At 38.4% G+C, this 25,669-nt stretch overlaps 1 protein-coding gene across 2 annotated transcripts; it reads right to left on the reverse strand.

Annotated features, from left to right (window-relative positions):
• Positions 1-983: 983 nt before the first annotated feature.
• smarcad1a (SNF2 related chromatin remodeling ATPase with DExD box 1a) lies at positions 984-16,875 on the reverse strand. 2 transcript variants are annotated; one of them, XM_030737962.1, is made up of 23 exons: positions 16,388-16,875; positions 15,576-15,714; positions 15,369-15,498; positions 14,237-14,306; positions 13,863-13,957; positions 13,439-13,540; positions 13,152-13,230; positions 12,345-13,024; positions 11,709-11,905; positions 10,593-10,683; positions 10,162-10,261; positions 9,848-9,907; positions 9,276-9,351; positions 9,006-9,141; positions 8,778-8,909; positions 8,255-8,350; positions 7,744-7,861; positions 7,538-7,653; positions 6,706-6,894; positions 6,492-6,610; positions 5,666-5,848; positions 5,316-5,425; positions 984-1,681 (listed from the first exon to the last, which is right to left on the reverse strand). In XM_030737962.1, the coding sequence occupies exons 1-23, from the start codon at positions 16,509-16,511 to the stop codon at positions 1,620-1,622; spliced, it is 3,204 nt and encodes a 1,067-aa protein (XP_030593822.1). In that variant the 5' UTR covers positions 16,512-16,875; the 3' UTR covers positions 984-1,619. The 2 variants fall into 2 exon arrangements, with proteins under 2 accessions (XP_030593822.1, XP_030593823.1); XM_030737963.1 differs by having other exon boundaries at positions 16,406-16,873.
• Between the last annotated feature and the right edge of the window lie 8,794 nt (positions 16,876-25,669).

The following is a 25,669-nucleotide window of genomic DNA, read 5'->3' on the forward strand; positions in this document are numbered from 1 at the left end:
ACAGGAAGTCCTTCTTTTGATTTCCATATATGACGGCACAACTTGGCAAAATGGGCAACTTTCAGAGCCGTTCCACTTTGAGGGGGTATTTGAGGACATTTTTTTCAGACAGGAAGTTGTTTTTCCTCATTCTTTGACATGAATACATTATAATAAAGTGTGCCATTGCACATTAGATTTTGTTAATATGTTTTGATAGTTTACTCAAATAGCTAGAAACATTTTTCAGTGTTCTGGATTACAAGACATATATTGGATTACATCTCATAATTAAAATGCAATTGATTTGACAAAATTTAAGAAGCTATAGCACGTCTTCTAACTACGTCTCCAAATGTTGTAACATCAAGTACATGTCTGCATTTTTTGTATATACCAAGATTAATTTGGGAGACAGACAATTTTGGACTTTGGGAGGTTCCCAGAGGAATTAATACATGATAAAATAAAAAGTCAAAATAAATAAAATCTTATTGGCTCCCTCTCTTGGTCAATTTCTGTAAGCACCACCCAAATAATTATTCCAATATTTATTTTTCAGTTTTAACAGAAACCTAAAAAACATACAAATGACTTTAGTAAAAGCTTTTACAGTAACACTTCTACAATAACAACACATTAACTACTTAAACAGTATATGAATGCAGCAGCTGATTCCTTAAATCCCAAAGTTTTCTTTCTGGACCCCCGATATTTAAAGGAGTAGAAACAGTTATGAAACAAATTCAAGCACCATAGTTTTAAAACATTCTCCTTTACGTTTTTTATAGTTTTGTTTTCCTTGCTTACATACCAGAAAAGTCTGAATTATTTGTATGCTGGATGCATTCTGCCTTTGCTAAACATTTACTTAGAATATGACAACAGGATGAAACGTAAGACTTTACACTTAACACTGACAGAGAATCCAAATACAAACGTTCAAATAAAAATGGTAGAGGAATTAACGGTGAATGAATAGCAATACTTTCAGTATACTTGTCATTTAAACTGGAATTTTTTTTTTTTTTTTAAACACACAAACATGTAACATTGTATGGAATGACAGGTAAAAATATATCCATCGTTCTACATGCTTGAACCTTTTTCTGGTAAGTATTAGATTTTGGAATATTCCAATAAAAATTTGGCAAGTAAGCATCGTTTTCCTTTTCAGTATATTACTTTTATCTGAATGTGAGCAGTGCAACACTGCATGCATTTAAACTTAAATGACTCTTTAATTCCATCAACTAAAGTCTGATTTGCACTCTAAGCACCCTTTAGTACTGAAGTTTTAAAGACCACACTCTTTCATGTTTTCACTGCTTGGAACGCTTACAAAATATGGAGTGCATAATATTTAGAAGGCTAAATTGTTGTTTATACTGGTCTTGTAGTCAAAGTGAGAGAAAAAACTGTGCGTATGTAAAAACTGTGTTTTAGGCACAGCTGCCATGCCACACTGTAAATCTGAATTCTCAGATTTCAATTTTTGGATGGCAGTATATGGTTTACAGCAGTTCTCAAGTACAGACACAACGGTGTTTGTTCAGTCAGAATACTCAAAGTCTTCTCAAAATCCCACGAGGCTCCATAAAAATGCATTTGTACAGTTTCAAGTGTCACATGTTTGTGCATCACAGTCCCAGTGAGGCTTTTATCAAAGATGCCATGTCTTCAGGTATGGTCCCCTCGCCACCTAAAGAAAAAATTATTACAATTATTATTTTTGCATCTATCTATCTATCTATCTATCTATCTATCTATCTATCTATCTATCTATCTATCCTCCTAACCACTTAAAAGACTTGCCTCACCCTCCACAAGCCTCCAGAAAAATGATAAAATCCAAAAGTTAAAGGAAGTGCTTTATAACACTATCACTCAGAAACAGAAAGAAGCAACAGAGTGTGAACACATATTATGGGTCCTCACTCAAAAAGATACAGAGGGAGACGCATCAGAACATCAAGGAGTATTGTCCATTGAAACAAATATCCAAATCCCCCAAACTTGGTAATGATGTAAACCATTTAACAGGGAGAACAGTGTTAAGTGAGCGTCCACTTTGGAATTGACTCAATGGATTTTTTGCTATAGTACAGGAAATCTTTGCGTTTCTTTCTTTGGTCATTAATTCCTTCTAGATGATTTGGAATTGAGCAACCAAACTCAGTACTTACACAAGTAGGCCCCATAAGTAAGTCAGTTTCTTTCTTTCTTTGATGATATGACATTATCATGCTGCCTTGCAATCACCTAGCAATGGGCTAAAATTACCTGCTTAAAGCATGTTTACACCTATAACACATAAAAGCATTTTACCCCTTTTACTTCATGACAATAATCTAATTTTTAACTAGAAAACTTCAAGTCTGCCAGGTCATGTTTGTAAATGAGAACTGGTTCTCAAACATTTTACCTGGTAAAATAAAGGTTTTAAAAAATATGCATGATATACACTGCTCAAAAAAATTAAAGGAACACTTTCTAATCAGAATATAGTCAATTAAACTTCTGGGATATTGATCTGGTCAGTTAAGTAGCAACAGGGGTTGTTAATCACTTTCAGCTGTTTTGGGTGTTAATGAAATTAAGGTGCACTAGAGGGGCAACAACGAGACAATCCCCCCAACAGGAATGGTTTTACAAAGATGGAGGCCACTGACATTTTTTCCCTCCTCATCTTTTCTGTTTATTCACTAGTTTTGCAATTGGCTAGGGTCAGAGTCACTACTGGAGGCATGAGGCGATAGCTGGAGTCTACAGAGGTTACAGGGGTAGGGCAGCTCCTCCAGGATGGCACATCAATACATGCCATTGCCAGAAGGTTTGCTGTGTCTCCCAGCACAGTTGCAAGAAAACAGAGGTGATTTCAGGATTCCAAGCAGTTACTCTAGGAGAGCTGGACAGGGCTGGAGAAGGTCCTTAACCCATCAGCAGGGCTAGTATCTGCTCCTTTTTGCAAGGAGGGGTAGAATAAGCAACTTTCAGATAAGACTTTGTTAGGGTGGCCTGAGGACCCGACGTCCTCTTATAGGCCCTATGCTCACTGCCCGGCACCACGAAGCCCCACTGGTATTTGCCATAAAACACCAGGTCCACCACTGACACCCTGTGCTTCTCACACATCAGAGCAGGTTCACCCTGAGCACATGTGACAGACTTGAAAGGGTCTTGAGAAGCTGTGGAGAATTTTATGCTGCCTGTAACCTCATCAAATCCAATAGAACACCTCTGGGACATTATGTTTAAGTTATCTGATGCCACCAGTTTGCACCTCAGACTGTCCAGGAGCTCAGTGATGCCCTGGTCCAGACCTGAGAGGAGAGCCCCCAGGACACCATCTGTTGTCTCATTTAGGGGCATGTGGGGGCCATACAAACTACTAGGCACCATTTTGAGTTGCTGCAATTAAATTTCTGCAAAATGGACTACCCCGCTACATCATTTTTTTCCTTTTGATTTTCAGCATGTCTTTGAATTCAGCTCTCTGCATGTTGACAATTTTCATTTCCACCAAATGATGTTGCATCCTCTCTTTTCTAACACATTATCCAGTTCATGTCAGTATAGATATCCAGCATGACCTGTTTTTTTCCCCTTATGCACCTACAATGCCTTATGAAATCATCCTATCATTTTAAATTTCATCCCCAACAGTACAAATAGGCCAAACAATACTATAGTATAGCCATGTACTAGTTTATTAACCTACTAACTGGCAATGGCCCGCGGGCGGGCCGTTTGTACTGCTTTCCGACTTTGAATCACAGCGTCACAGTAACGCTGCACTCCGCCCTTACGATGCTTTTATATGACAGACTAGACCCTCAGAATTGGATTCACACCTCATTTGGCCAATCATGTTATGAAATAGATTTTCCATTGCCAATAATAAGCAGACAGCATCATGTGACTTCTCTGGACATGCCCCCAAATGTTCTCCAATCGTTCTTATTGATCAACTCTGACCCAAAATCCAAAACCACAGCTGTATAGCCAATAAAATTCCTGACACATGGGTATATGGCGCTATGAGGTGTGTTTTCACATGAATGCATAAACTGTGTAATCAGTGCATCCTCCGTGTGTGAAACTGAGCAGGTAGTAAGAATGTGTGCGCCATCGTGCGTAAACAGTGTTTACAATAGTTTTTCTCACCAACGGATTGTCAGAATGCATCAAACACAGACTATATTCATTCAACGAAGTGACTAAATTACTCTCGAGAGTGGATTGTTATTTATTAGAGAATTTCGTCACTTATTCGACCGGCTTTATCGCTGAAAAATCCTGCGAACGAACAGCTGTACTCTGCCGGCGATTCATGGTACGTGTTACGTTTTATTCTCAGCTCGTCCTCGTATTATATGCCGTTTAGATGTAAATATGTACGTAATGGTGAGCTTGACATGCACCATTACACAGAAAATATCACTGTACGCTGTTGTTACGCCACTTATATTGTGTGTGTGTGTGTGTGTGTTTCTGGTGATTTTGGAGCAGCCAGTTAAGGGATTAAATAGATAAGAAGTGCTCTTATCAAACATCTGCAGCTGTAACAGTGAGTTAACATGTTTTAACCTCCTGAGACCTGAGCTCCTGTTTACGATGCACTTTCAATTTCTCCCAGATATTTGTGATTAGATGGACCTGAAATGTATATATACACTAAGCTTCCTCTTAGAACAAGAAGTTGTATTTTTCTACATGGTTGTTACATACTTTTGTGAGGAAAAAAAGATGTCCTCAGATGTGGACACTAGGATTATTTTATAGCATAACACAACAAAAACAACATGACTTAAAGTATAAAATACTCTTGAGCACAATGAAGTATAAGGTGCAGCAAAGCCAAAATGTAACGTCCCCATATGTGGACGCAGGGTCTCAGGAGGTTAAGATTACTGTAGAAAAGGCATGCGTCTCCCTACGTACTGCAGGAGAACTCAAGAGTGTGCCTGCTTGCAGAGCACAGATGTGAGAGAGGGGCTGGGCTTGTGCAGAGTGTCGGGGAGGAAAGAGTTTTACCGAAGAACTATCAACACTCGGACCATCTCGCTGGGAAGCGCGGCAATAATCTGCCAGACCTTTTTGGTACTGATGAACTATAGGTTTTGCAAGAGTTTCTTATTAGAAAAGGAATTTTAAATAGCTGACTGCGCTAGACAGAATGCAAGCTCACTTTGGGCACACTTTCCTTTCCACAATCCTTTTGAGTATATTAAATGTTAATCTTGAAAATTAAAGTAAATGCATTTATCTAATTAGAGAAAAGGTTTGCATGCAGTCGAGATGAGTACAGTACGTATGCGTAAATATTTCCTTACTCTGTGCAGCTGAGGTCATGTCTTGCTCCAGCTTTAGTTTCTTGTGGCCCAGTTGCAGGATGCAGTCCTCTATGCTGTCCTTACTGATCAGCTTAATCACCTGTACAGTTCTGACACACAGAAAAAGGAAGATCCATCACTACACACTATATATTAAGAACTGTCCCTAAGAGAAACACTTCAGCCCAGGACATCCTGAAACTGCAATTAACAGCCACAGTCTTTAACCTCCCATTACAATCTGTATGCATATTACAGAAATCTTTTATGCCCAGTTACTGACATAGGACACAATTACAAGACATCACTGGGTAAAACATATCTAGGATTGCACACAGATTCCATCTAACCTGGTCTGGCCCACACGGTGACATCTGTCCTCTGCCTGTTTGTCATTGTAGGGGTTGCAATCGATGTCATGCAGGATGACAACATTAGCTGAGGTCAGGTTTATGCCGAGGCCGCCAGCACGGGTTGACAGCAGGAACACAAATATGTCAGGGTCTGTGTTGAACTCATCAATCAACACGATCCTGAAGGACAAAAAAAAAAAAAAAACAGTGTAGCAGCTACAGGTGGGTAAACGCTGAATTGAACAGAAATTGCTTCAATTTCCCTCAAAATTTGTCATTTTTTTCCTTGATGCTACAAAAACAGATGTACTAAAATTTTTGTAACAGCTGAAGATTAACCAAAAGCTTTTGCATATGTGCTTGGATTTAAGGTGCTTTTATTGTAATGTAATATAAATTCCAGTCAAAGTGTCTTTACAGACATCCAAGTCTGTACACACTCGACCTTTACAATTACATTCAACTCATTTGTAATTTCAACTTAACAAGCAGGTTAAAGGTTCTTGAGCTATGGCCAAAACCTGGATTTGTGATGCGACTTGACCTGAGAGCCAAATTCAGTTAACCTTAATACATAATCCCTTTGGCCACATGCACAGAGTGATGATAAGTAGCACTGAACTTTGAATACATTATTTTGCAATTAAAATGTACACAGATGCAACAGTGTCACTGGAGGACCTGAAAGAATGGAGTGCAATAAGGAATTTTATGGGACCGTGGATACACATTTTATGGGTACATTTTACACGATTTTGAACCGACAACATCAAATGCTTGGTGCCTTTTTAGCTACAATGATTTGACTTCATTCAAAGCTGACCTGTCGGCTATGGGTGTGGATCCATCCAGTCTGATGTAACGATGCTTAAGATGTTTCAGCAGCACTTCTACAATGTCTAGCATCATGGTGAACTGACTGAATAATACAACTCGGTCTCCCTGTATGATGAAAGGAAAGTTGTGCTATAAAATCTTAAATCTGTGCCCCAAAATGAAAAACACACAGAGAAATGGTTTGGTACATTTGTAGCCACCTTATCTTTAAGTGAAGCCAGCAGTTTTGTAAGGTGGTGGAATTTTCCAGAGTCAAGGAGGAGATCATTTTCAAGCTGGTAGGAGCTGATGGAGGAATACTGCTGGCACAGACAATGCAGCTCGAAATCTGACATCACCTCCATGTCCTCCTGTATCAGAGCAGGATCTGCATCAAAGTGTGTTGGCTCCTGAGGAGAGAGAAAGAGAGACAACCCAAAATGTTACAGAGGGAAGAGTGAAAAGAAAATGTGCTAATGCAACATCTTTACAGCCACCAGCTTGTGTTGGTGTGAAGATGCCACAAAAACTGTGGGGTGACAATTCAACTAGTTACAATTGACCAAAATTCAAATACATTACGAACGTAATGGCAAAGCTATCCAAATGTTTGGTGTTATGAGCCAAGCTCAGCAAACTAAGCGCTGGACCACAACTTGGAGAAGTTCTGGACAACAGAATGAAAAACCAGAAAGCCAATAATGTTGTAGTTCATAACCCATCACAATTTCACAGGTTACTGTAATGTGTAAAGTACAGAAAGTGATGTTTTCTGTCATTGTTTGATTTTATTGCACAAACTAATGTGAATTAAAAGCCAGTGAAAACCACAAATGTGACCTTGTACTTGAACACAATCTAGCAAAGACCCATTAGGTGATCACTGTGTGCAAGTTTCACTAAAATCGGGCCAATGCTGTAGGAAGATTAGCAATTCTTAGAGAATGTGGATGGATGCCTCGCAGTCTTGGCATGAGTTTGGCCAGATTAGCTAACAAGAAAAACAAAACAACACAGAACACAAACAACTGTTATCAGGGAGAAGCTTTTTACCTTGAGCATAAGTTTGCTCATGGCTTTGAGTTTTTCAGTGGTGTAGTACTGTCTATGAAGGAGAGGGTGGTTGGCCATCTTCCTCAACTGCATCATCACATTACACAACTCACGCTCTGAAGAGAAAATGCATGTAAGAAATTATGGATTAAACATCAGATTAGCTTACTGTAGATTATTATCCTGAGATTTTAAATGATGCTTACTTTCGCCATTGGTGGAAGATCTGAGTTTCTGAAAAAGGTTCTGATACAGAGCCTGCTGTTTCTCACTCATTGAGCAGAACTCCACCTTCTCTTCCTTTCCTGGAAGCTGCTGGAGGACCTGGGGGAAAAAAGAAAGACATTAATTACTTATTACCTATAATGTGTATAAATTTATTTTTTTAATCATTATAATGACTATCAGAAGGAAATGCATATAATGTGTTTTTTTTTTCCTGGGAGTGTGTCTTCTGGCCAGTAGCTGTCTAAGTAAGATATAGTACATACAACAAAGGTTCTTATTTATAATAGAAAATGCATGATTTTTGGCTTAATTCTAACTTAATTAATTGTCATTGGACTTTATTACCATTAAGGGTTTAACACATCTTGGACAATTTAAGTTGTATTGCAGGCTTTCAGAGGGAAAACCAAAAGTGTTCTCCTTTCAGATACTTGAAACACTCATAATATTTTCACAGTACAAATGTGTAACTTTCCCAGATTAACTTACCTCGCTCTTGATCCTCCGGAGGATAAAAGGTTTCATGATGAGTTTGGCCTGAGAAATACGATCCCTCTCAAAACGACTCTGCTCTTCGTGGGATTTCTAACACACAACGTAACAAGCAATTTGAGTCAGGTGGGAGTTAAAATTTTGGAATACCTTACAACTAAACAGTTTTTGGTTGTATTTCTTGCATCATTTTAATCTCTGTAGCATAAGACCGTGAAATTTGTCTACTCCTGAAAATAAAGTGTAGACACGGGGGGGATGGTGAAGAGTCACTTAAGGTCAAAAGCTTAAGTGTATTTGTAAAGATTGTTATTTTATGAAGCACCATATGCAAGATTTGAGGTGTTTAAGCTATTCTGTTTTAATATGAGAAGATATGAATTATAGTTAATCATAAAAAGAAGGAGAAAAGACTTGCATCTTCTTGTAATGACCCTGCAGTTATTTGGTGCTATAAGAGTTAAAGAAAAAAATAAATATTTTCTCCTGTCAAAACAAACTTAACTTGAATGACACTTACCATAGAAAACATTTTTGAGAGCTGGCTAGTGGAGCTGGAGAACAAAGATGGCATGATGAAGTTCAGAAGAGACATCAGCTCTAAGAGGTTGTTCTGTAATGGAGTTCCTGTCAGCAGCAAGCGATGCTCTGCCTACACAGAAAGAGGCACAGAGACCGAACCCTGTTAGGTGCCATGAAGGAAAAACCAGTGTTGTAGAAAAACACGAGTAGATAGAGTTCAGTTTACATTAATAGCCATGAGGTGCCGATAACGCAAAGTGTTCATGTTCTTCAGCATGTGGCCTTCATCAAACACAGCATACTTTAGCTGCAGCTTACGAAACAGGCTGCGGTCGCTGTCGTTTCCTATGGCCAAGTTATATCTGTAAAACCAGATCAAACAAAAGCAAAACTTTGAGCAAAAGGTTGCTCCAAGTTCCTCATGGAGCTCATACTTGACTGCATCTTCCATGATGAGTATGATGCTATAATGATGACTAATTCTGCATTTGCTTACGTGGTCACAATGACATTGAAGTCAACATCTCCATTGAGGATGTCGTGTCTGAGGTAGCGACGGTCTTCTATAGACCCTATATAGATTATAAGAACACACACACACACACACTTGCAAACTGAGAAAATATTCACAGATTTTTTTGCTAAAATGCCTGAAAAGCTAACAAATACAGGCATATACAAACATTTAAGGATTAAACAAATGTGGAAACTTTTTTAAAAAAGGTGCGAGTGCACACAACAGGCAGTATACCACACATGGCTTCGAACTAACCTTCCAACTATCAACAGAGATTATGCATATTTATATGTGAACACTATGCCTCCACAAAACAAATCCTAGTGTAATAGCTCAGTTTCATGAACCTTCCTGAACCTGACTTTCTTGTTTCCGTTTCATTTTCTAGCAACACTCATCACCAACATAGCTCATCATGGGGTTTACTGAAGGTTACTGTTGATCGGTGAATGAACATAAACTGAGTCTGACTCCCTCTGAGCCTTCTCTGTACACACTTCACTGCAGTAAAAACTTTGGGTTTAAAGAGAAAAGATGAACTATAACCTTACCATAGTAGACAAGAACTTTGAGGTCCGGACACCAGAGTTTCATCTCCCTGACCCAATTATCTACAAGACAGAGAAAAGAAAAAAAAACAAAAACAAATAATTATCTCCTTAAGTTTTGTTTAAGACAAAAAGATTAAGATTTAAGAAATACACTTCAATATTTCAAGTCTGAATCAACAACAACAAAAATCTGTACATATACAAAGCTTTAGAAAATAACACTGTTATGTTTTACCTTATTATTCAAGTGCATGCTGTAAGATTATATGGTATAAAGTGAAAAGGTAAAGCATCTGGTATGTGGAGATCATTACCCAGTGTAGAAGCAGGCACAGTGATGAGGTGAGGCCCTTCAATTCCATTCTGGTACAACTGAGCTAGAAATGCTATAGCCTGGATGGTCTTCCCTAAACCCTGAAAAAAGTACAATCAGACATCAGGCACAAAAGATAAAACAACAGGCGGACAATATTTAGACATTTATGTTTTGTACCATTTATCATAAGTACTAACAACAAAACGTTGACTCACTGCACCTTTACTGAACTCTACAAATCAAAGTTCTCTTGAAATTTCTGAGCTAAAACAACAAATTTAACTTTCTGCTTTAATTCAGTATCCTTATTTATACTTTCTACATGTTTATTCACCTCCAGGATGGCTTGGCACCAAGAAAAAAAATATACATGGAACCTGTGGGATTTGACACCTTCAAATCCTGCAGGTCACAGGGTTGCTGGCTTACCATTTCATCTGCGAGGATACCACTCAATTTGTGTTCATGAAGAAGCAGCAGCCACTTCAGCCCAATTAGCTGATAGGGTTTCAGCTGGAACCTGAAAGGCAACAACAATAAACTGAGAAGAAGAACTTGGTCTGTCATTTTTTTTTTTAACACACTGAGTCACCCATCAAGTTGTAATGCCTAATTTATGGAGAAAAAAACCCCATAAAAACTGTTATAAGATCAGTGAAAACCAAGTTCATTCTGAGGTTACAAGTCACCTCAGGCAGCTACATTGGTAGAACCACTGTGTTTACAAATCCTGCACTTCTTTCAAACACTTGAGTGTTATGTTGAAGACCTTTCAGCTTTCACAGAAAAAACAAACAAAAAAAATTCACATTTCTTTCTTCATCTTAGCACATTACACGCTCTTATTTTTGTAACACCTTTGCTTGTTTTATCCACTGTAAAGACAAAGGGAGAAACTAAAATATTTAAAAAGTTATAGAAAGACTTTTTGATAAATCTTGCTCTGAATAAAAATTTGTATCTAATCATTTTTTTTCACTAAAGTTTTTCAATTTTCTGGTTAGAAATTCTGCCCAAAAACCTTTAACCACTCCACTTTATATTCTGCTAAGAAAACGGGAACAGGTGCAGTGATTTACTGAAACATGTGCAAACATGCATAAAAATACAGTATATAACAGACCACCTTTATGCTTAATTTATGCTACCACAATGGAATTTGTGGAGTTATTTGCCTACCGAGAGGGGTTTCCAAACACTTCAAAAGTGCTCCCGTGCAGTCCTACAAAATCCCAACTGCACAGTGCTTGACATGGATGATACTGTATGTCAATCGAATGCTGGCTGGTTGACCACCAAGAGTAACCCGCAGACCAGATGTATCACATATTTTTGATAGTGTGCCCATCTGACAATAGACACTCTGCAGGTTGATGGGTAGTCTGAGGCTGCCCACTAACTGCCAACACACCTGAACTCTTAGGCAAGCTTTTATTTTTTTAATATCTTTACATTGACTTCAGGAATAGTTACTTTTATGCCTTATGTGATAATCTAATGCTGTTTTAGGTCATAGTAAAGAATAAGAAATTACACTATACTCACTGGCTGTTAAGTACACTGGGCTGTTTCACGGCCCCTGTGCCTTTCTCCATCACTTCAGTGACTTGTTTGACCATTTTTGATGAAATTGTCTGACATTTGGACATCAGCCCCAGGACAACCTTCCTCAATTTGAGGACGACTCTGCAGCCTGGCAGTAAATCTTCTGAAAGTCCATTGTCCTTATGGAGGACTTCAATCTGCAGGATTAAAAAAAATAAATACGGAAACAATTCACACAATACGACAATACATAAATAGCAGTCATTACAGCACAATCAATTTGTACATGTCCTTATCTCCATCACTGCATATTTACCCTCTGACGATGAAGTGTTTAGAAAAAGAAAAACTGCTGGGGTATATCAAAGTGTTGTAATGTCAGACTGTAATAAAGGCCTTACCGCTATGCAGAAGACCTTAGTGTAACATGATCAACAAGCAAATCTAGTATGAATGAAAGGTAACAATGTCTTTTCTGGCATTCAGTCAGATGATTTCAGACTATAAATGCAGCTCTTTGTTGTCTTCTCTTACTGAAAGTTTGTGCAAACTGTTTTATTTAATACAAATAACCTGCTGGAAATCTATTCAAGGTTTCTTGCTTCTTTAGAAATATCTGCAAATTTGGCCTCTTACCAAGCTTTGCCAGCTGTCAAAGGGTCTCAGTTCCACAATTTTCTGTGCTTTTTTAATGGAGCACCCAGAAATCAGTGACAGTTCATCCAAAGAGGCATTCTGAAAGAATGCAAGGATCTCCTTTTTCAGTTCCGTCATGCCTACTTTTGAGTCCAGCTCATCATCTGAGTCCTCAAACTCACTGCTTACTGCATCTTCATAGTCATTTTCCCCCTCAGAGCTGACATGTTCATCTGAGGCACGTGCCTGCCTCTTTCTTTCTGCTGCCTGCTTCTTAGCTATGCTGGTCCCACTGGCAAATCTGGACAAAGTCTGGGCAACAGATGAAGAGGATGGCTTCAGGGAGGAAGAGGTAGTAGTTGTGCTGGCAGAAGATGATGAAGCCACTGAATCAGATTTTTTTACAATCCATGAAGACAAAGTGAGATTTCTACTTCTGTTTTTGGAGTCTTTGTTGCCTTCTGAGTCAGAATAATCTTCACTGTCCTCTGTAACATCTGTATCATCTGTACTGTCCTCTTCTGTTTCACTGACATGGGCTTTAAAGTCCTTATAGTCGCTCCTCTTTTTACCATTTTCCTGATCTTCTTGGTGGTCCAGCTCTCTGTTTGACTTGTCTTTTTTCTTTGATTTGTCAGATTTCTTTCCTTCTGACTCATGTGAGCTGAAACTTGCATTATCTGATATCAGAAAACAAATAAGTTTAGGATTAGTTAAGCAGTTCTACATAAAATTCAAAGTACATATATACTGCACGTTGTAAGTGAAACAATGGTCAAATTCAGATGACAGCTGTTGTTTTTGCACCTGTGTCTGAGAACATCTGTAGGACCTGCAGAGCATCTTCAACATTCCAGTCATGTTCCTGCAGCACCATCCGCAGCTCCTACAACAGACTACAGATCAGTACTGAAACTAACTGACTTTCCATTTCTCACCATTTTGCTTTGACATAATTGGACAAAGACACTGTTGGCTGGGCTCACATGTTGAACTCAACTGTAAATGCTCAGCTACCAAGTACAGTCATGTTGGACAAAAATGACTCCCAGTATGAAATCTCTCACTGTGTTACAGACAGTATGTGTCCTCACCTCCTTGTCCTGGTCAGGAAATTTCTTCTGCAGTCTTCTGACCATTGCTTCCTGCTTCTCCCAGCTGGGTTCTTTGCCTTCATCTTCTTCCCCTTCAGAGACCTTTCCATTGAAACATAATAACAAACAAACAAACAAAACAACCAAAAAGAAAAAAAAACAAAGGTACAAGCTTTACCATTTCAAATCACCAAAACCTGAAATTTGCATTTGTTGCCCTCATCAGTTGTTATAAACATTAATCTAAACTTTTTTCTGTTTAAAAAAACAAAACTAAACAACAACAAAACAACCTTTTGGGCACAAAAGCAGCCCAACAGCAGTTTTTTCATGTAGTATCATGACTGTGAAATCACTATTATAATGTTGCAAAGAAGCACATATTCTCAATCGGAGAACATAAAGACACTGTTAGAAGGCTTACCACTGATGGTTTTATCTTCTTGCTAGGTTGAATCTCACCACTGTCTTTTGAACTGCTGCTTCCATCCTGCTTTCTTTTCCTGCTTTGACTTGAGGCTAAGAAGACAAAACAGACAGTGCTCTTAAAAAACCCCAACTAACTAAGAAAAAGATCCTCTTCTTTAATACTGTATCTTTACAATACCATCTTCCCATATTTGGAATAATAATTTTTCACACCTAATAAACCTAACAATCACTTTTATACACCTATACATGAGGTTCATGAAAAACTCTGGATTTCCCTCTTAGTTATAAACCTTCATGGTAGAATGGTTCACAGGAATGCATCAACTTAGCCATTAAGTGCTTATGAAAAGTGAAAGAAATACTTACCTTCTTTATCTCCGTATTTTAAAAGGCAGGTAGCTACAGCTCCATCCAGTGTGCTTGTACTCTGAACAATCTGAAAGGAAAACAGAAGGGACCCTGTCAAATGAACAGTGACTAAATTAGAGGTGCCTAATATACAAATACAACTTTTTAATCATCATTATAAATTTAGCATAAAGCTGGTCTACATTTGGGAACTGTGCCAAAACAAAGTAATAAACAGGCACCAGGACACAACCATTAGACTGTAGCATTGCTCTACTCTGACTATGCTGGTTCTGCTATTGGTACTAGAGAAATTAAGATTTTTAAATACACAGTAACTGCTAAAGCTTACATAAATAAAATTTAATTTAGTTTTGGTATTCCTTTGCAAGAAGTAATTATTAATGCTAGCAGTCTAGAGCCCACACACCAATTTAAATCAAGTAACGGTACACGAATATGAGTTAATGAAAATCAAAAGTAAACATTAGTGAGCTGATTATTTAACGAGCAAAACGTCAGCTCAAAAACGTAGCCCCAAATGGTCAGAGTATAATCTGTGCTGTAGTTCATAAACTCCGTTTTACTGCTCTCAGAGGAGGGGTGGGTTTAGTTATTCACAATAATGCACCAGGAAAGTATTGGATAGATAAGTAAATCCTTAAGAGGAGCTGTATCAATGCACCAACTGTGAAATTCTGGGCCAATATGGACACCACTGCTTTAAATAACAATTTGGCCAACAGCTGTTACTGATAATAAAATTGCATTTGCCTTTTTTGAATTTTGCTTTTATTCCTTCCTTTTATTCAAATAAATATTTACCACAAAACTAATTCTTTTAGGTCTTCATCACACCATCTTTGATGCAAAACAAAAATATAAACAGCAAACATATTAGAGCAGTGGCGGCGAACAAGGCCAGTGTCTGCTGATACAAACGTTTGGCCCTTATGTTGGTTCATCTCTAATGAAACTAGAAAGCGGATAGGCGGAAGAGACTGGATGGATGGAAATTGGTACCCATCCTTACTCTACACCAAAATCAGAGCATTCCCTCCAATGGTTTATCCTTGCAAATTAGCATTTTTGGCTTCAAATGCAACTGATGTGTAAAGATACAAAAATCTCCTTGTTTACTGAGACTCACCTCCAGTGCATCCACTCTTGTCAACTGAGGAAACATATCCAGTAGTCTGTTCGTTTTGTCATCCAATTCATTGTCTTCATCGTCTGTATCATCCAACACTATAGTTTGGGATACCTTCTCTACAGGATTGCTATAGAGGAAAAACAACAACTCTGTAATATAAGCAGCAGATGAGTGGCTGAATACATAAATTTAGCATGTACACACTTGGAATTTGGTGTTAATGATATCTTGGTCTTTGGTTCAGAAATGACTTCGTCCTCGTCTAAATCAACAGTAAAGACTTCCTCAAAAACAACTCCTCGGGCGTGGGATTTTGGTGGAGTTTTGACAGGCTTCATCTGGGCTGAAAACAAAGGCAGAAACATGTTGGCAGATTTTCAGGAGGCAAACGGATTACATTGGCTATATTAAAAAATGTTTGTAAGGAATATGTTGTCTGGATCTTATGCAAAGTTAGCAGCTAGTTTAGTTTCTCAATATTCTGCTCTTTAACTCGGACTTAAGAGTATGGCTTCATCATGAGCTGTACATCAATGTTATTTTAATGCATCAGGTGATACTGCAAATTTGGTGTCAAATATATGCCAATAAATGGAACCTTCCCTTAAGCATCTGAAGGCTGAAATTGAAGATGGTGGATATGCAAGGGACCAGCTAGATATATTAGCATGCAACATATCCTCATAATATTCAGTTTAGTGCGCGTATACTGCAAAAAGATGAAGATTAGACTGGCATCATCTCAAAGCTCCAATAGCATTTCTTAAATACCTTCACATTGCTGGTATTAATCATAGCCTTCTATGCTGTGTGTGTGTGTGTGTGTGTGTGTGTGTGATATTCGGTCTTGTGATGTCCAGCCATACACAGGGACCTTAATCTCTAAATATCGGCCTTAGCACTGCTCCAGGGAAAAGCCATGCTGAGCTGTTAAAACCGCGTTACAGCCCTACAGGTACTGCTAACGATAGCATTTTAACACATCAGGCTATCAGCAATGCAAAGCTAGCCCTTACGTGTAGCTTGCTGGTTACCTGGCTTGTTCTCCTTTTCAGACTCTGGACTTTTGGACCCGTTATCCCGGTCCTTGTTGACTGGGTTCCGCTCAAAACGGAACCGGTCTAAATTGAACACACTCATTTTAACTAGTCCTTTCCGTGCCTGACAGCGGCACCTCTTTGTCTCTTCCTATTCAGTCGTATTATTTTTTTTCCCGTCCAGTCGTGTGAAGCACGATGTGACAACCCGCTAACTAGCGTCAGATATTAGCATAAGGGCAAACAAAGCTGTCACTGCTCCGTTTTTAAGCGCATTCGCTTTAAATTGATCGGTAATAGCACACGGAGTTTTTAACAAAGGCAGCCGTTCTACTCCCCAGTTATGTATGCTGCATCCCGACTATAACCGGTTTCCCGCGAACTCCCTCGGCCCTGGAGGAATCCAAGCCGGCACTGCTCATTGGTAAGAGGAGGAAGTGGGTGGAAACTCAGCACTAAGATAATACTCCGTAGCATACTTCCGTTTCCGCTCAAATTCCGTTTTACAGGCAAATAGTTACATGCAACCACATTATTAGTAGTGAAATATACAAAGTGTCAGTGTCTTATCGCGGATATGAATACCTGCATACGTTAAGGTTTGATAAGCAGCACTTTCCGTTTGTGGGCATAAGAGCAGGAAGTTAATTATCTTGACAGCGTTTTCAAAATCGCTTATGAAATCAGTGATGGATTAAAAACACACGCTAGCAACACTTGTGTTTAACCATATCATTTGAATGTATGGATCATTGACTGCAATGCGTTTACGGTCTATTTATAACTATATAATTTACAGCCTAGCCTGTGAAATGTGTTCAGCAAGGAGTATTTGGGCGCACAAATCACAGAAAACGTGCAATTAAAAAAAAAAAAAAAAAAAAAAAACACCATTCTAGATAGATCGTGAAGAAAGATGGTGGAATTTCCAAAAATGCAATAATGAGCATCAAACTACTGGATGCGTTTTGAAAACAAAAGGAATGCCTAGTTTTATCAACCCATATTTGTCTCGGAAGCAACAATGAGTTATTTAGATTCATCTGACACAGTACTTCGCAAAAGTCTTGAGTCACCCCTCATTTCTTTATATTTTGCTTCCAAGGAGCAAGACTTTCTTGTAATTTTTTCAAAGTAGTCTTGAGCAGTAATTCTTTAGGTTTTCAAGTGAGCTTTCAAACTTTTTCTTTCTTTCTTTTTTCTTATTTTCAGTCCAGCCTGTGCCTAAACCATTTTCAAAGGAATGCAGTTTATTTATTTGTATTTTTTCTAGCCACTTAACACTGACCTATGAATTATTCAAGCATAAAAGAGGCACATAAGTCAAAGGATGAACCAGTATTGTGTCTGCACATAGCAGGCCATTTAGCAGAGAACACATTTAAAATTGTGTCTTTAATTTGTTCCCATTTATTTAGTTGAAGCTTCAGAAAATGGACAAGATCACACAGTTTGACCAGAATAACAGTATTTTTGCACCAACAAGGTGATTCCCAAAGAGCTATTAGCCAAAAACTTGGCATATCTCAGCATGGTATGCAGTTTGTTCTTATAAGACTACTCAAAGAGATTACAAGAAAGCTGCCTAAGAGAGTTCAGGCTGCACTCATAAAAATGTTTTTGGATATACTTAAACTCTAAGAAACAGTTTAAGTTTTCTTGAGTCACTTTTGTTCTTTCAGTGAAATATTGTGTTGCAGCAGGTTAACTCAGTGGCTTTTTGCAGAGTCAGTTCAACATTTAGTTTCTTAGGAGTTAACACAGTTGGGTGGAAACACTTGACATAAATCCAAAGAATATTTTTTTGAGTTCGCAGTATTTCATTGAAATAATACAAATGACTCAAGAAACTAAAAAAAAAAAGTTAAAGTAAGTAAATGCAGCTAAAGAGGATTTTTGAAATCCAACAATAGTGAGATTTCCTTTTTTTCAGTATGTTGAAAAGTAAAGGTGGTCGTAACAAGTATTGACTTTCAAGCTTGTTAGAATTGTACAAACTCTGTTTTAGCCTTATATACTGTATTTTCATGTATGTTTGTACATGTTTCAATAAACTACTGCACCTATTTCCCATTTTCCTAGCAAAATAAAAAGAAATGAGGAGTGGCTCAAGACCTTAGCACCGTACTGTAAATAAAACATGCTTATATAAAAACTACATACATGCTTTCCTTATAGAAGATGTGTTTAAGTGATGTGGTAATATGTTGTCCCCATAATCTAGATCTGCCTTTACTCAGGAAGCATATCCTCCTTAGTAAAAACATGAAAAAGAGCAAAAGACTGCACATTCACTGATCAGAAGAGGGCAGCAGATCCATTCTGTCTGAGATGGGACAAAAGGACCTTGAGGTTAACCTTCAAGACTGTTTAACTATCCCTGTGTAACTTCAGCATCTCCTGGAAATGTATTTTCTTTGCTCTTATTTATAATGATTAGAAAAAACTGTACATTGTACATTCCTCTCAAAATGGTCTTCAATAAGACTAACTAGTTATTCGATGCTAAATGTCTGTGTCCAAGGTACAGCCCATTTGAATTGACAGAGTAACAAAGAGAGTTATTAAAGAAATATAGAATTTGTTAAATTCCAAGTCCTTCTGTTATGTGGCATTGTGTCAGGTTTTGCCATCTTAATTGTCGATTGTTGCATTGCTAACATACACAACAACAAGCCACTGTAGATAACATCTTCATTTAGTTTTGGTTGTCAAAGTCAACTGAAATTACCCCACCCCAAACACACACACACACACACACACACACACACACACACACACACACACACACACACACACACACACACACACACACACACACACACACACACGTCAATCTTTTATGCCTCAAAGGGGTGCATGGTTTGAGTAAGTTTTTCCCGTTACAGGACACGTTCACTGCAAATCAGTACAAAGTTATTTCTGTATTAAAAAAACATTTGATGAGTATAAAAATCATATGATATGGCTACACAGCCTCCAGGCTTCAAATATGAGGACAAACTGAGTTATCTTGTGCAACAAATTTAACTTTGGTCATTTTAATGTAGCTCATAATGATAATCTCTGCCTTATACAAGTAATAATCTAATTATAAGCAGATTTTTACAAAGACTGTGTAAAGATCATAGTTGAGCTATGGGTTTACTATTGTTGAAACAAAGTTCCAAACAGCATATTAGCAAGTTATGGCACGAGATGAAAACATTTGTAATTTAAATAAATTACATATTTGAGAACATTCTGATGCTTTTTGGAATGATCTAATTTCCTTTTATAAAGGACGGTTCAGTTTATTCTGTGTGAAAGGAGATCAAGACAGAAAGAATCAAAGCCCTTTCTGTTATCAGTTTAGGGAATTCCACCAGGTGACTTAAAAGTGATCAACACTTTTAAGTGATTTCAACCGTCTAGTTCGTAATCTTTGCTTTCTCTCTGTTGGTAGCCACCACAGATGGTGGGTGTAAGTGAGCATCCTGGGCATCAGCCACGACAATGACAATTTCTCAGTGTGTTAGATTTAACTATTGTATGTGCTGGATGTCAAATAAGTTCTGCCATGACTGAGAGACCACCACTGCAGCTTTTTGTCATATTCAGTAACTGCTTGATAATACCAATGAACTGAATGTTATGCAGGAGTGTGGGGGTTGGAAAAGTGAAGTAATTGAAAAAAATGCCATATTATTATTTATTCATTTATTTATTGGTAACCTTACATTGTATGAGAGTACAGTTATTCAGTATTTCTATTGCTAAATTATAACAATTAAAAAAAAAGTGCTATTGTATAACCAACTCTTGCACTACACTGCACAAGAGTAGATTTTTTTTCTTTTTTTTTTTCCAGTGTTGCACTTTGTAGATGTTCTCTGTGCACTTGTCTCACAGCAGGCTGCAATGAGAACAAAGTTATTTGCCCCCCTCAGATCAGGTCCTTTTTTTTTGTTTTTGAAAATTGAGTTTTAGCTTATTGTTTACCTTACTTGGTTCGGAAAGAACCATTGTTTCTTCAATTCAATCCTTTGAAATGTCTTTCCAGCAGTACAGAACTCTGAATCTATTTGGCACATGCATCCTAAGATTATGTTTTACTGTGTTTAACAGTGTTTGCCCTCTAACGTGTCTTCTTATCCAAGAGAGGTAAATTTGTGAAGTAACAACAGCTAAGATGGAAATCCTTAAGCATCCAATTGGTATGCCTGCCTGGGCAGTTGCATATGTACAACTTGAATTAGGTTGTGAGTTGACAGGTTGTGGTGACAGATGGGTTTAAACTGTATGTAATATGTAGACTGTGAGCATAGATTATGTGTCAGAGATAATCTGGCTACTTGGGTGTTGTCAGATAAACATGCCTGTATGACATAATAAGTTGTAAGCCTTATGTAAAATCTGATTATTCTTTGAATGTTCTTCCAATGTCAAATCACACAGCACTTTAAAAAAGTAATGCACCTTTTACAGATGACACTTAACCTAATCACATAATGTCACTATACTTTGCGTCGGTACAGTGTTGATGGTTACGTTCGGTCATCTCATCACAACGCCTCAGCTGCCAATACAGCGCCATTTTGCCGCCTTACTGTCGCCCCCACCATCGTCATGGAGACCCTGTAAGTTATAGCATTGCTTGTGTGTATGTGTGTGTGTTTGTACTCTACCCAAAGCACAATAGACAGACTGACATAGAGTCTGATAGGGGTTGTGACCCTTCACAGCAGGATATTCAAACCGTGGCTCCTGGCTTCTCCTGTCTCCTGGTCAAGGTTTGTGTGTGTGTGTGTGTGTGTGTGTGTGTGTGTGTGTGTGTGTGTGTGTGTGTGTGTGTGTGTGTGTGTGTGTGTGTGTGTGTGTGTGTGTGTTAGGATATGTTTTTTCCTTTTTCAGTTTTGCTTTGTCAGAGTTGTTATGTGCATGTTTGTCAGATAGGATTGCACACACACATCAAAAACAAAGACAAGAGCAAGTGTATCTGTGTTGGTGTATCCAATCCACCAACACAGATATATAAATCACTAGACTGTCCCAGTGGTGAGGCAAGAATCATTTGTACTGTGGATGTTTTTATGGATGTTTTGGCTGGAGTCAACAACTGAGACAAAAGTATGGAAACATACTGCAAAAATGGAGCGGGAGATATGACAACCTCCTAATTATTAGTGTAACACGTGCACACATACAAGGCACGCAAGCTTGTCTGATAAGGTTGATGCTTACCACAAATATTGGTTGCACTTCTCATACTGTACATGTAAATAGTGTACATGCACTCCTGGAAAAAAAATATGTGAAAAGCTTGCATATGCATATTTAATTTGTAAATTATGTGCACTTTTGAATATTTAGTGCCTGTGTCAAGTGCATGTGTAAGTGCATTCATTACATGCATGTCCGCGTGTGTGAATTTTTAAGGTTGACCCATCCATGATGTCCCAGTGGACTTGTCACAGTGTCTGTCACCACCCAGTCACCGCGGCGCCCAACTTGGCCGAGACCCGACGGCGGCAAGGAGCACCTTGTCACCGTGGTAACATGTCTGGGATGTAAACCCCCCCCAACTCCCCCAAGAAATGCAGGGAGACACACACTCACACACACAGACACACCACACACATGCATGCAAACATGCATGCAAACTTACACACCACACCTTGAAAAGTCTCTCTTTGAGTGTATTTCATATTTCATATTTCAAATAACTAACAATCAACCCTGAATGATGTGGCTGAAAACACTGAGACATAGATTTTAGGTTTCTAGGTTTCTTTTAAGCTTCAAAATATTTTGCATATAGCCACCAAACATAATGGTAGTGGCATCTTGTTGTGCTGTGGTTATTGGTTTTAACAGTTTTGGGATATTTCAAAACAGTTTTATAGCTCTAATAACATTCATTTACCAAATTCCACACCACAGACTGTAATTAGTTTGTGGACTGGTAGATTCTTCTGATACATCCAGTTCTGCCAGTGCAGCCAACCCTGCAGAGCCACTCTATATTGAATTAACAGACTTTTCCACTGATGTTGTATAAAAAATTTGAAATAGACTTGCAATTTCTAATGTAAACCCTTCTCTATTACTTTTTTTTTGTCTACTTGACAAAGTTTTTTGTTACAAGAAAATCCCACAAAATGATCATTAGCACGCAAAAAGCCAAAAGTTCTTTTTGTTTTTTCTTTTTAACACCCTCTATTGTAAAATCTAAGTGATCACAGCCCCCACATTACTGAACAGCATAGATAAATATTGCCACAATGCTATGCTAGCCTCATTATAAATAAAAAGAAAATTATTATTACTGTGCCAGAAACAGTTTAATGTAGTGCCCTATCCACTAGACACCTTATTAATGTTTTGCTCTAGTAAACTGAAAGAAGGGATAACATGTCATGTAACCTTTGTTCTTTTGTGGGTGCTAACAGATGCAGTGTATGAATATAAATACTAACACATGTAAGTGAACAGTAAAGAAATGCTGTTGGAGGTATGTGAATTTTTGTATGGATGTGGTGACTCTTATTTCTGCTGGGAAACCTTGTCATTACATTTTTGTATAACTGACAAAAAGTCAAGTTGACCACATCTGCTTTTCTATGAAGAGGAAAACCACAAATATTCACATTTCACACGTACTGTACCAGGTACAGAGTTTAATAATAATAGAGCATCACTTTAACTGTATATCTTACTTTCACTTTTTAAGTCAAGTTGAGCTAATGCTCATGCACAGGCAAAGCAAAGAAAACACCCACGGTGGCATTTTAACATTCTTTATGATATTGTTTTTGCTGCCAAAAGGCTAGTTGACAAGACTGAGCAGTGCATAATCAGCCAATAAACAATTTCTTTGCAAAAAGCTGGCCAGAATAATTTACTGTGATATAAATGCATGAGCAAAGACAAAAGGCAGAGTCTAAGTACTCCAGCAGTATGTTTTTTTATGGACAGAAAGCGCATTTGAGTTATTAAAACATTCTCAAATCCACCTCAAAATCTGCTCTCAGAAAACTTCTAAAACACTCATTTTACTTTTTTTTAAATACTCCTTTTGTTTAGTCATCACTCATAACCTCTCTCTCTGCAAGCAAAGTGAAACAGCAGCAGGGGAGAATTCCCGTGTTGCTGGTGGTGATGCCGCGGAGCAGCCGAGACAACACACCAATCACAGAGAGACAATGACTGATCTTCCTGGCTGCCTTACAGAACATCAGTCAAAAAGAGCTTTGTTAGCACTGCATTCCTCTGTATTGTCCTCTTTGCACTCCTTTAATGAAACATTGTTAATTAGGTCTGTGTCATAAATGCAATTATATATTGTTCCTGTAATCTCCGCGTTTGCTTTGTAACGATAGCATTCTGTTAATGTATTTGCCTCAAGTTGGGTACAGCTAAACGGTTGTTTTTCCTTCTTTTCAGCGGCTACGGAAATCAGTAGCTGCAGTCAACTCTGATGGGTCTGTCACATTATTGCAGTGTTTTAATTAAACAGAAGGAGACATGCAGAAAGACAGGGGGACAATGACTGATCCCCAGGCTGCCTTTTAAAACGTTGTTCAGACAGAGCTTTGTTGGTGCTCCATGCCTTTTCATTGTCTGCCTGTCTGCAATTGTTTGACTCAAATGATGCCAATTATGTCTCTGTCACTTAGACAAATAATATTGTTGGCTTCATGATTTATTCTCTGCTTTTACCAGTTGATTATCATCCTATTTGGATTGCTTGGTGTCATCTACTACTGCTACAAATGTTTTTACAGTTTAGCCTTAAACTGTCAACTTTAACACAAAGTGAGGAACTGCCTTAAATTTTACTGGTGGAGTGTAAAAAAAGGGAAGCACAGGCAAAATACTACAGGACATGACTTTGATCACTAAAATGAGTGTTGGTTATATATTCAATTTACTGGTGTCTGAACCTGTTCACTGATGGCGAGTGCTATTTGTCATAATTTTAGGGCTTGTTTCTGGTTGGAGTTGTACTAAGTCTACTCACATTTGCTTGCAGTATTTCATAGCAGCTTCAGTGGCTTTGCAGTTAACTTAAATAATCTTTAGTTAGGAGTTCACTTTTGGCCTTCTGTATAAGGAGTTTCCCACAGTTTCACTCCACTACATTATACTGATGCACAAAAATGTACCCTTACAAGCCACAGGAAAACTTTAACACTCATTAAAAAAAAAAAAAGAAACTTGGACAGGAAGAAAATCTTGTTAAGTCGTTTCTGGTTGTTGACAGTCTTGCTGGAACAACTGTGACTGTGTGAGTTCACATGTGTGTGTCCTGGCCTCTCTGTTCTGTAAACTGGCAGGGAAGTTGAGGCGACTGAGATGGGAATGTCAACACAAGATCAGCACCCCTGCTGGTGGACACCAGTTGGGGGTCGGTCCCCTCTGGAACGCCACTGCATCTAAATAGGTGTGTCTGATAGGGCTTGTGAATGAGTGTGTGAGTGCGTTTTGAATTATGTGTATACATCATAAATATGTTTGCGTCTAGGTGAATGTTAGAGGCTATGTCTCTGCCTTTTGGGGGGTGGGGGGAGGTTAGTGTGGTGACAGCATCAGCTGTGCTGAATAGTGGGAGAAAAAGAGCTGACGCGACGGGAGTTGATGTCTGACATGACCCCTCTCAGCAGGCAGTGAGCTGGGAGCTGCCATGGTGTGTGCCTGTATGTCTCTGTGTATGATTAGGAAAGTGAATGAAAGCGATGGAGTTAAAAAAAAATGGAAAAAAAAAAAGAAAAACTTTTTTCACTCGTCTGATACACAGTCACAGTCATAGCAGCGTCCCTCTGTCTGAAAAACCACCTTGCTGGATGTTAACTTAGCACAAAAAGGAAGGAAATTTGTGTTTGGGCAATAATTTCTTTGTTGCAAAAATGCTTCTCGACAATAAACCTTATACCACTGAAAAACCTGTTTATTTCTCCTTAAATGGTGCTGCATTTGTAAGGAAAATGCATTTGTGGGTTGAACAGCAGAGTTGAGTATGCGGGTTACGCCCATGAAAAACTTGCCAAATCTTCTCTGCCTATGCCAAACAGCTTATTCTGCTATTGACTTTGTTTTTAGCTTCTGGCACCCCGGGTGCTGATAATCAGGCGTGTCATCATTGGAAGCAATCTCAATGTGGAGAGATATCCAGGTGAGATTCTGCAACCAGTGGCAATCCCATATCTCCGGAGTCTGGGATGGAACTCTATCCTCCAACATGTCAACATTTGCCCCCACAGAGCGGGGTTTATCAGAGAC

Source organism: Archocentrus centrarchus, chromosome 9, assembly GCF_007364275.1.
Source record: "Archocentrus centrarchus isolate MPI-CPG fArcCen1 chromosome 9, fArcCen1, whole genome shotgun sequence".
Lineage (NCBI taxonomy): Eukaryota > Metazoa > Chordata > Actinopteri > Cichliformes > Cichlidae > Archocentrus > Archocentrus centrarchus.